The sequence below is a fragment of the Hippocampus zosterae genome, chromosome 21 (genome assembly GCF_025434085.1).
Source record: "Hippocampus zosterae strain Florida chromosome 21, ASM2543408v3, whole genome shotgun sequence".
In the NCBI taxonomy this organism is placed as follows: Eukaryota; Metazoa; Chordata; class Actinopteri; order Syngnathiformes; family Syngnathidae; genus Hippocampus; species Hippocampus zosterae.
The window spans coordinates 9,790,501-9,801,325 of NC_067471.1; the positions used below are offsets into that span (position 1 = coordinate 9,790,501).

General features: G+C 59.2%; 1 protein-coding gene across 4 annotated transcripts; it reads right to left on the reverse strand.

The window, feature by feature from the left end:
* Window positions 1-291: 291 nt before the first annotated feature.
* Window positions 292-10,505, reverse strand: srgap1b (SLIT-ROBO Rho GTPase activating protein 1b). 4 transcript variants are annotated; one of them, XM_052055902.1, is made up of 23 exons: window positions 10,207-10,505; window positions 7,330-7,525; window positions 7,192-7,246; window positions 7,002-7,109; window positions 6,342-6,404; window positions 6,057-6,239; window positions 5,867-5,995; window positions 5,486-5,707; window positions 5,318-5,419; window positions 5,032-5,229; window positions 4,886-4,970; window positions 4,764-4,791; window positions 4,663-4,696; window positions 4,526-4,586; window positions 4,350-4,427; window positions 4,151-4,285; window positions 3,939-4,044; window positions 3,638-3,862; window positions 3,481-3,560; window positions 3,185-3,365; window positions 2,757-2,876; window positions 2,360-2,669; window positions 292-2,287 (listed from the first exon to the last, which is right to left on the reverse strand). In XM_052055902.1, the coding sequence occupies exons 1-23, from the start codon at window positions 10,271-10,273 to the stop codon at window positions 1,865-1,867; spliced, it is 3,189 nt and encodes a 1,062-aa protein (XP_051911862.1). In that variant the 5' UTR covers window positions 10,274-10,505; the 3' UTR covers window positions 292-1,864. The 4 variants fall into 4 exon arrangements, with proteins under 4 accessions (XP_051911862.1, XP_051911861.1, XP_051911858.1 ...); XM_052055901.1 differs by having other exon boundaries at window positions 4,151-4,427; window positions 4,886-5,419; XM_052055898.1 differs by having other exon boundaries at window positions 4,526-4,696; window positions 4,886-5,419.
* Window positions 10,506-10,825: the final 320 nt, after the last annotated feature.

A 10,825-nucleotide genomic window follows, 5' to 3' on the forward strand; every position in this document is an offset into this window, starting at 1 on the left:
ACACCAACAGACCAGAAGAGTTTTCCTCTTTTCAACCCCCCCCCCCCCTCCCCCCGCAGAACCCCAACGCATCAACATGTGATGATGCTACATGCCGAGTACATACATCCGCTTTCCTAAGTGCAAAGAACGTCACCGTGTGTTCATGTGAGATTTCTTTTCTTTCAGAGTGCTGCAGCGCTTCCTTCTGGACATGCACGTGTGGTCCGACCCCCTGAAGCCCACAAAACATGGAAAAAAAAGGCACTTTCACATTCACTCCCTCTCACATTCGCTGTGCTGTTCAAGTGGTTTTGTTTTTTTGGGGGTGGGGGTGGGATTGGGGGCATTTTCAACACGGAAGCCCCGCCCTGTTTACTTCCCGGGAGGTTAAGGTTAACTTGTGAGTTGAGTGCAGGAGTTCTCAAACTTTTGGGGTCCAGCGACCCCCCCCCCCCCCCCCCTCACAGGGGTGACATTTTTCGCCAGATTAAAGCGCAGCAAGTACTTTGTGGTATCCCCTGTCAAGTCCCATATTTTGAGACCCAATTATTTGCAGCTTCCCCCGCCCCCATTCATTTTGAAAATTATCCTCCTGCGGATTATTTTCGGCATCCCGGGGGGTCCGGAAACCCCAGTTTGAGAAGCTTTAGTGTAGCGAGCAGGTAAACCTTTTGACACGCGCATCAAGAAAGTGGCATGCTTGATTTCCATCTTGGGGCACTCAAGCCAGGCGTGAATCATTTGATGACGATTCTCGAAGATCTGCGCGTACGAGGCCAAGGCGGGCGGCGCAGGCGCGCGCCAGAAAAGTTGCCTCCGCGCACGGCACCCTGTCTGAACGGCCCCCCCCCCTCACCTCAGAAAGAAGGCGGCTCTTAGAATTCTGAAGTCACATTCAATAGATGAACAGTCATGTAAAAAAAAACATTCATTCATTCAGTAGTTAGCTGGACGTTTGGATTAGCAGCAGAACTTAGGGAGGGCAGGAGAGAGACCCCCCCCGCCCCCAAAATAAATAAAGATAAAAGGAGGAGCGATGCCAGGTCACGGCACGGTCCAACATTCACTTGACTAGAACTACTGGTTATAGGTCCCTTACTGGTTTGTCTGAGCGGGCCTGGCTCAGGCCGGCTCGCCGCTTCTGTACAACAAGAGAAGACGGCAACCTGACAACACGCAAATATCAGCATTAGCAGTGGGGGGGGGGGGCGCAAGAGCATTCAGCTGTTCTTTTGCACCACCCCCAGAAACATTCCCATCCCTCCAATTCACACTCTTTACATTAAAAAAAAAAGAAAAATCCATCGTCCAATCGGAGCCCTCCTCTATTCTCTACGTGTCCAAATATTTTTGAAAGCGTTAGGTGACAAATTGGAAAGTGGTGCTTGCGCCCCCTTTTGGAAGAAAAGAATGTTGCCCACGTGTGGGTGGCCCGGGCGGGTCTCAGCGGGTCCCAATTTCCAAACTCTTCATTTGTTGGGCTCATTCAAGGCCGTTTGCTTTCCGTTCTCAGGTTGCTCTTCGTCCCTTGATGTGGTCGCACTTGCGAAATAGGACAGAGAGAGCGCTGACATCCTCCCCAACGGCACTCATTGGAGCGGTTCTCGTGAGTATATCACGTGGGGGGGGGGCTGCACCAAATGGACGGCATTTCCCTTTTTGTACCTTGTTTTGCGAGACGAGTCAGTCAAGCTAGCGCCGTCAGTCACCTATTTTCCATTTCTACTTGACACATTCGTTGGACTGCACTGCAGCATCCGCGCCTTCGCTCGTCTTTTTGTCCGTCAAACCCTCACTCGTCCGACTTTGTACCCTCAAAATTTTTTTGGGGCGATACCCTGTTCTCCTCCCGTGGCCCCGCTGGCGCTCGCCCCGGCGTGGCTCACATGGTGCAGGATTTGTCGAGCGGCGGCGGCGGGGGTAGCGGCGGCGTGCCGCTCTTGGGCGGCACGGCCGGTTTCGGCCGCAGGGCGGGGGGCCTCGGCGGGACCCCCGCCCGAGGGGCCGGCGCCGGCTTGAAGGAGCCCGGGGTCTCCGGGGACGGGTTGGCCGGCCTCGGCGGCGGTCCCGGCAGCGGGCCGACGGGGCTGAGGGGCCCCAGGGGGCTCGGGGTGCCGGGCGTCCCCGGGGTGCCCGGCGTGCTGGGCGTGCTGTGGGGGCTCGGGGACTCGGAGGAGCACGGGGCGGTGGGGCCGTTCTTCACCTGCTCCAAGGTGTCCAGGACCACGTCCGGGGCCGGCCTGCGGCCCTGCCGCTCAGCCTGCCGGAAGTCCCCCAGGGCCGCGCTCACGGTCTCCGCGATATCCTGCGGCGGGGGGGCACAAAATCGGGGGCCTTCCGATTTACTGACCTTCCGATGGTACAAAAAGTAGCGTACCTGAGGCGGCGCGCCCGAGTCGGCGGCCCTGGAGCGATGCGAGTCGAAGCCGGAGCGGCGGACGGGCGTCTCCTCGGGCCTCCGCAGCGAGTCGCGTCGGCCGACGGCGACGGCGCCGCCGGCCGAGCGCCGCCGACGCTCCGGGCTGTCCGGGGGCGGCGTCGGGCCCCGGCCCCGCCCCAGCAGCAGGTCCCGGGGGCTGAAGTGACCCGTCACCGGGGGCGAGCCGCGTTCCGCGGCCGCCCCGTTGCCGTGGCACTCGGTGGAGCGGCCCAGCGGACGGCGGAACAAGCCCTCCGTCCGCTTCCTCCTGCGACGGCCGCGAACGGGCGTCGTTAGTCGTTAGCCACGGCCGTGAAAAGTCCTAAAATGGCCGCTTCAATCGGGGAGGAAATACCTGTGGTATGACTCCAGCGGTCGGATGTCGGGCGGCGAGCGCAGGTCTCGGGTGGACCTCTTGTCCTCGGCGCTGCTGCTCCCGCTGTCACTGTCAGCTATTTGGCTCGCGGCGTCGGCCCTAAACAAACGTCAACCAGTATTGCTGGTCACTTAAGTGATGGAAAGTCATTAGTGACAAGGGAGTTTGTCACAAGCCGCCGAGGCTGCCCGGCCAATCGGATTCATTTCCAAATGTCAATGCGCCGTTCAGCCACAGGCGGAATTTGGTCACGCGCAAAAATGGAGACGTCTCAACCTTTCGACTGGAAGTGACTTTTCACCGGTTCCGTTTTCCAGATTATATTATTTTTGTTTGTTTTTTGCCTTTTTTTCTTTTTCCTCAGACGGTCCGCCGGCGCGGCTACTTCGGGGAGAAGCTCCACTCGCCTGTCCTTCACCACGACGTACTGATGAGGCACCAGGCCGCGGTTGCCGTTGTGGTGGCCCTCCCACCAGTCGTTGGAGGCGCGCTGGAACAGGAGCAGCGTGGCCCCCTTGTTGAAAGACAGCTCGCGCCCCGAGCGGCCCACGTAGTCGAACCTCGCCACCGCCTCCACCGCCTCGCCCTCTGCCAGGGAGGCCGCGTTCAAGTCTTTTCAATCGCACACACAGAGGAAAAAAAAGAAGCGGGGACGACTGTTGCCATGGTTGCCGTTGCTACGGCAACACAGCCCCCTGCTTACCCTCGTCGCTGGTCTGGGTCTCGGCGCCGGCGTCCGGCTCCGTGTCTTCCAGGGCTCCCGGCTCGCTGAATGGACTCTCGCTGTTGGAAGCGACGGTAGAGCGGAACCGTCGGCTGTGTTTCCGGGAGGGGGGGGGGGGGGGCGAGAAGCCTCTCACCAGTACTGCTCGCCGGTCATGCAGGTCTCGTAGAGCGGGCCCGGCAGCTCCTTGGCGTCGGGGAAGATGCTGTCGTGGTGCAGGATGACGGTCTTGACCACCTCGTTGACGTGCGCCTGGCAGGCCACCTGGTCCAGCGAGTCCGGGGTGGGCAGCAGAGTCGGCCCGAAGACGATGGCCAGGTTGCCGGCGTCCATCATGTTCTCGTCGCTGTACTTGGACAGGCTGCAGGCGGAGGGCGACGGCCCATTGAAAGGACGGCAAGTCGGCGGGAGGAAGAGCCACGGCGAGTGCGACTTACTGGTTGAGGAAAGCAAAGAGGTAGCGCATCACCACCAGCGTGGCCCTCGGCACCCCCACAAGGATCTTTTGGATGCACTGGGCTCGCTCGTAGAGGTTCTCCATTCCTGCGCGCCCAGAGAGAACTTTTCCGTTGGGAAGCCTCAAGACTTCACAACCGACAATCAAATGAGCCACGACCCTCCCCGACCCCCTCCTGCGTCGGCCACTCACGGACGCAGGCGATGAGGTCGTTGAACCTGTCGCTGGGGAAGAGCGGGTTCCCCAGGCCGCGGAAGTACAGCTTCAAGACCCCCGCCACCGAGTTGATGTCGCGGTTGCTTTCCTCGTCAATCAGCGGGTCGTCACCTGCGCGCGACACCGCGCGTTCAAGAGCCGCAAGGCGCCCCCCCCGAGTGAACAAAGGGCTCACCTCTCTCGAAGGAGTTCTTGATGTCGTTGACCTCCACCTGAGAGCCGGACACCCGGAATATGCCCTGATGTTGGAGACCTGCGGCAGGGGGGGGGCGGGGAATTGGAGCGGCTCCCTCCCCGATCTGAGCCGGGACTCGGACTCGCTGCAGAATGTCGCCGGGCCTGGCGACTTACCGTGGAGGTTGATGTAGCGGATGCAGCTCTCCACCAGCAGAGGGATGGCTTTTCCCGAGTCCTGCGCACACGTGACATTGGCTCTTGGGATCCATCGGCTCAGTCGCGGATCGACTTTGGAGTGGCGCGCTAAGTACCTGGTGCTTGCTGTGCGAGTTCTTCCGCCCGCGACTGAAACATGACATGGCGCGGTCACTCAAGTGCCGTCGACGTCTGAGCGCAGGCGCGAGAATCTTACCTGGTGGTGAGCAGCTCGGCTTTGTAACCTGCCAGGGAGAAGCCGGCAATAAGTCTGGGGTGCGCCACCAAAGGAGGACGGCGCCCCACCCTCGGCGACGCCACGCTTGCGTCCTCACTCACCCTCTGCGATGGCTTTCTTGAGGACGTCGTGTTTGGCTTGCAGCTTGGACACCAGGTTGCTCCCCTCCAGGTACTCGCGGAATTTCTGGAAGAGCACATTTCTGGGTCTCGCTCGGTCCGCGGGTGCTCCCCGACGGCGCTCTCACCGTGAAGTAGAAGAGTTCCGTCTCCTGCTGGTTGGCCCGCCTCTTGGCCAGGCTGGGTTTGTTCAGGTAGCCGTCGGACACGCTGGATTTGACCGACTCGGACGAGGGACTGTGGGCGAAGCTCTGCGAGACGTCGCAGTCGTCCGGCGCCGTCATGTCCTGAAGGGCGCTCAGCGTGGCCCCCCACGTCTTCTTCACCTGCGGACCGAGAGCCGGCCGTGCCGTTGGTCCGTCCTCCGGGTACGTTTTGCTCATCGAGTCGTTTGGTCGGCGTGAGTGTTCTGACCTCTTCGTTCTCCAGTTTCAGCGACGCCAGGCGGGTCTGCAGCTGCGTCAGGCGCAAGGTGAGCTCCGCCTGCACCTGCGGCTGGGAGGCCATCTGGCTCACCTGCCGGCGAGACCAGCGCCAAGGTCACGCGGCGTCGCCACGGCATCGCCGGCGTTCTGGACCCACCGTGTCGCCCATGTGGGCCTGGAAGCTGAAGCGGGGCGGCGGGCAGAAGGCGGTGGGGTAGAGGCCCAGCAGGCGCTGGCGGTCGCGGGCGGGGTCCAGACCCTCCACGGCGCCTTCCAGGACCTCCAGACCGGCGCGCCTGGACGCCTCCAGGCCCAGTTCGGCCGACAGGTACGTCCTCAGGGCCCGGCTCAGACTGGAGTGGTACCCTAGGTCACAGCACTGGCCCCGCCCCCGCCCGCGCACGTCATAAACGGGGACTTTGCGCTCGGTCTCGGCCGCCTTCTTTTCTCTTTCTTAGCCCCGCCCACCATACTCCCTGGCTTTCGAAGTCGCCCGACGTACGACGCGCGGCGTACCCGTTGGATGCGGCCAACTCACGTCAATGATGTCGGGCAGGTCGTGTATGTAGTACTTGAAGACGGAGGCGTTGGTGGCCTCCAGGGTCAGCAGGTACTCGTTGCGCGCCTTCAGCGTCTTGACCTTGTTCTCGGAATATTTTGCCTTCCTCTGAAGGAAGCCAAAGCGGGCGTGAGAATCGATCGGACTGTCGCCTCGGGTCGCCGCCTACCTTCTCGCGCATCTTCTCCATCTTGCGGGCGGCGTTGCGCCTCTGGTGACGTTCCTCCGTGCGCAGGCCGAAGACGGGCTCGGCCGCGCCGCCCTTCGCCCGACCTTCCTGCCGCTCGGCCTCGCGCAGCTTGCTCTCGGCGTTGAGGGTCTCCACGTGGTACATGTGGTAGCTCTTCATCACCTGGGCAACGCCAAGATTCATTCTTGGGATGGGGGGGGGGGGCGACGAGAACAAAGCCGCCTTTTGGTTTTGTCAACCCCGAATGCTTTTGGAAGCACTTACGGTGTAGAGCTCGTTGAGGAGCTTCATGAGGTCTTCCTGAAGCTGGAAAACGATCTCCTTGCTCTAAACGAGGACACACCGCGCCATGAACTCCGCAGCGAGTCACATGACGGCGGCGGGGGTTGAATTAAGAATGAAGATGGCGAGTTAAAGCGGGAGGGAGGCGGGGAATTGCGTTAGCGTTTAATTAGCCGCTAAGCCCAGCCGAGCGCCTCAAAGCTGACTTGACTTTTGCCCCCCGGTGGACGACGTGCGTTCCCCAGTTGAGCGCGGCGCCTGAATAAAACATGAGGAGCTTTTTTCTTGGCGCGGCAAAGCGCCTCCTTTCCACGTGCGTCCCCAGTCCGAAGCGTAACAAGCAAACCCGGCGGACTTTGCTTGCGCAACTGCTAAAGCGGCGATTTGGACCCTTTTGTCAAAATTGGATGTCAAAATCAAATAAATTTTTGGGGCCATCATGTCGGATGGGTTGGACGGTTTGATTTGGTTTGCGTCAGGGGGCGGGGTGAGGAGGGACGGCGATGGTGCTTCCCCCCCCCCCCCAATTTTAACTCCGTTGTTTGATCAGCTTTGCAGCGCGAACGGTGCACACCAATAGCTTCGTCCCCGTCGCCGTTCTATTCTGATGATGATGATGATGATGACGAAGGGTGATCTGACCCTCTTGAGGAGGCGGGCCGAGTCCTCGCTGATGTGCGTGAGGCGGCTGATGACGTTGTTCAAGTAGAGGTCGCTGAGCGTGGCGTGGTCCTTGCTCTCCCTCCGCACCTGAACGGGCAGGCAACATTCGTAGCCGTATATTCTCCCCGTGCCTTTTTGGCGGGTGTCTGGAGCGTAGCCGCCCACCCACCTGGTTGAGCAGCAGGTACCAGCAGTTGACCGGCGACAGAAGGTTCTGGTCCTTTCTACAAGAAGCAGACAAGAGGCGCGTGTGGGCTTTGTGCGCCCGCGGGAACGTAAAAGCGTGGGTCGGGTCGGCCGTGGGTACTTGTACTGCTGGTGGTCTTTGGTGCTGCGCGTCTTGGCCATGAACCTCTCGGCCAGCTTCTCCAGGTTGCGCGAGTACTCGGTCTCGATCTCGGCCTTCTTGCGGAAGAAGTCCTGCAGGTCCTGGAGGAGCTGCACGCGCATCTCCGTCTGCTGCTCCAGACAGCGCTGCTGCTCCGCCAGCTGGGCTCGCACATCTGAGCGCGCACAAGCACACGCTTTGCTAGCTCGCTGGCGCATCTTTGCCGGCCACAATTTGGCGGCGTGGCGCGCGCTAGCCCCTGCCGCCAATCAACGCACTGATGCGCCTGCTTTACAAACGTCACATCTCGCGCATTTTTAATTTTTTTGCCCCAGCCATCTGGTAGCATTTTTGGGCCGTGGCGTAAAAAGCGTCCGGCTGCAAAAGTGACTTTTGGACTTAAGCCGACGCAGCTGCTATATCCTGTTAATGCCTCTGATGAGCGAGTGACTCCGACCCCATCTCAGGAGTCACCTTGGAGCACATCTGATGACAAATACACACACACACCGAGCGCTCCTCCAGTTGGCGCCGCAATGCCGGCGGCACGCTTGGCTGCTCGGGCCGCATCCGTCTCCAGCAGCGGGGAGGGAAACGGGCGAGAGTAGAATACACAATCGGCCGCCATCACACGCGCCCACTGAATCCTCAGGCAGCCTCTCTCCTCGGATACCTGTTGTCAAGGCAACCGCGCGGCGTGTGAAGCACGTGACGGCGAAGGCGATCTGCCGCATCCGCCTTTTCCCTTACAATGGCTTGAAAATGAATTCCACAGAGGGGGGCCGGCGGCGTTCCAATTTGCTCGTTTGTCTAGTTTCCGGCGTGCATTCCGCTCATTTCCCTGAGGTGGAATAGTGATCGGTTCAGGCGACCGGTCTATTGTTTCGGGGGTGGCGAGGGGGGACGTTTAGTCGCTATCCTCTATCTCATTTGCATGTCCCTGGCCTACAATCTGCCACATTTTGATTTTCGTGACGAGCGCCACGCCTCCGATCGGTCGCCGGCCGGCTGTCACGGCTCATTGGCGCCCGCCCGCTAAATTGGCGCGAACCTCCTGGCGGGCCCGGGTAGCCATGGCAACCGGCGGGCGGGTATTGGATGCGCCGTTTGTTTGCGTACCACTAGAGGGAGCCGGTGTACACCAAGTGCTTGAATGCGTTTATTTCCCCGTCTCTCGCTGTTGCGTAATCTTCGCTTGCTAAGCTCACGGCGCTTTTTGTCTTCTGGAGCGTGACCACTTTGCGCTTTTTCAATCTTTCATGCGTTGCTTTTTTGGGGGAACTTTGCGTCAATAGTTTATGAAGGGCAATTGCCGACACTAGGACGATTGCTGATTTATTTAGTTTGTGACTGTTGCCGCTTGGCACGTTGCGAGCCTGCGCCTTGTGGTCCCCATTCTTGTCATGCCTATTTTTTTTCTTTTCTTTTACGCTCTGCGTTACGAAAGGAGTGGAATCAGATAAGCGTCGGTTTTGCGGCGCGTTTGAAGGCGCCGCTGCGCTTGATCTTCTGTGTCGCGACGGAGTCTTGCTTTTCACGCGAGAAATTGATTGACTTGCTGAAATGGAGAACGCCCCACTTGAAGTTGCTGTCGCTTTGGTCAAATATGGAATGCGGTGGTTTCATTGCGTGAATCGGTTCCCGCCTCCTCCGAAAAGTTTTTGCCATGTTTCTCAGCGGACGTCGCGTCGCTCCTTCTGGCGTAACATTAAGCTCGTCGACTTCACGCTGCGCACTTTGACATCCACCGAGCAAAAATCCGTTTGAACGACAGACGCCCGGATTTGGAAAAACGTGTAGATCGGGCGACGCGAATGTCGAGGTGCCGCCGTCGGTCGCATGTCGGCTTTGAATGGGTTGCGAAAATTGCGGCCGCCGATTTTTGTGTTGCCACGCGCACCGCAGTGCACTGGTAGTATGCGCGCGTAAATGCTGACGGCTGTTCTTTGGATCCTCTCGGTACTCGCGTGCACCTGGCCGGTGCGCGCCTCAAATACGTACACGCCGCCTCCAGCTTTCCACCAATCGCAGGGAGGCAGACTTGCCAGGCACATAGTTACAAGAGCTTTATGTTCCGAGGAGAGGGATAGGGAAGGGGTGGGGGATTGGGGGCGGGGGGCGGAGGGGGGGTCCTCATTGCATGTGAGCGGTCATTTCAATGCAGGACATCCCTGCCTGCACATGTAAGACACAGAAGGACTCGGCTTCTTTTTTTTGTGATGAGCATGATGACAATAATGTGGATGAGAACACAATGAATGCAAATGTCTTCATTTTCATTATTTTATGTCTTGAGGTGCGCAGAATTGTCCTTGTATGTTGTCCAAAGGGGAAAAGGGAAGGTCATCTGTCACGGGGGGGAGTGAGGGGGGGGGCATTGGAATGCTGATTGTGGATGAGGTTTTTATTTTGTGTGTCCTGCTCACCTGATTGACTGCATGCAACCCGCCCCCCACCCAAAGGAAAATAAATTCAGAATGACCCATCATTTGCCACCACTATCACGAAGAATGTGCACAGATGCGACTGGATGTGGGAGGTGGGCGGCTGGCAAATGGCAAATGGGTGCTCATGTGGTTGCTTTGAAGTATCCTCATGGCGCATCTTTTCTTCCAAAAGGGCACATGATGCAAGGAGGCTCATGCTAACCGTGGTGCCCTCTGAGAGTGTGTGGGGGGGGGGGCACAGGAAGAGGGATGCTTTAGAACCCCCGCCCCCCCCGACACACACACGCACACACTTACTCCAGCCTCCCCCCGAAAGGACCTCCAGCTTCATGCAGCACTCGGGATGAACTCGTGACGGTCCCCCACCGCGCACAGCGAGCGCGCGTGTGCCGCAAGATTCCCGCCTTACCTTTCACTTGACTCTCGTAGTCCGCAAGGATCTCTTTGTCCTTTTTGCTCTTGTTGGGGTTTGACATGTCGCCTCCGCCAAGCACGTCACCGCATGCAAAATCAAATTCAATTACGAGTTAAAAAAAAAAAAAAGATTATTTCCCTCCTTCTCCTTTGGCCGCCAGCATGTTCGCCACGTCCGCGCACTGCCGCAGCCTCCACGCAGCCTCCACGCCGACGATGAGGAAGGGGAGGAAGATCAAGTCAGACGGCAATTCGCTTCGCACGTGAGCGCGCACGCCACGATGCGCACACATGAGCGGAGGCACGTGCGCGCTCCCGCGCGGCTCCGGGCACACCACGCCCACGAGGTCAACGAGCCGAGAGGACGCGCATGCGCGCGGCGAGCCAGGCGAGGCCACGTGATTGACAGGTGGAGAGGTATGTTCGCCGGGCGGGTGACGTGGCCCATCAACGGCTCGCGTGAACCTTGACCTCGCGTGAATCACGAAACTGTTGAATGTAACGGCCACGTCATGTTTACACGGCTAACGTTTCGTCATTAAAAATGCATTCCATGTCAATATTGTACCGAGCGGAAATTCAATTGGATTGACGTGCCTTTGCTTCCCTCTAGT

Coding starts and splice junctions, on each gene's coding strand:
- srgap1b (XM_052055898.1), bottom strand. CDS start 10,273: ATGTCAAACCCCAACAAGAGCAAAAAGGACAAAGAGATCCTTGCGGAC. Junction 4,792..4,885: donor CAAGAAAGCCATCGCAGAGG/GTGAGTGAGGAC, acceptor TCTCCCTGGCAG/GTTACAAAGCCGAGCTGCTC. Junction 2,670..2,756: donor CCGCTGGAGTCATACCACAG/GTATTTCCTCCC, acceptor CGGCCGTCGCAG/GAGGAAGCGGACGGAGGGCT.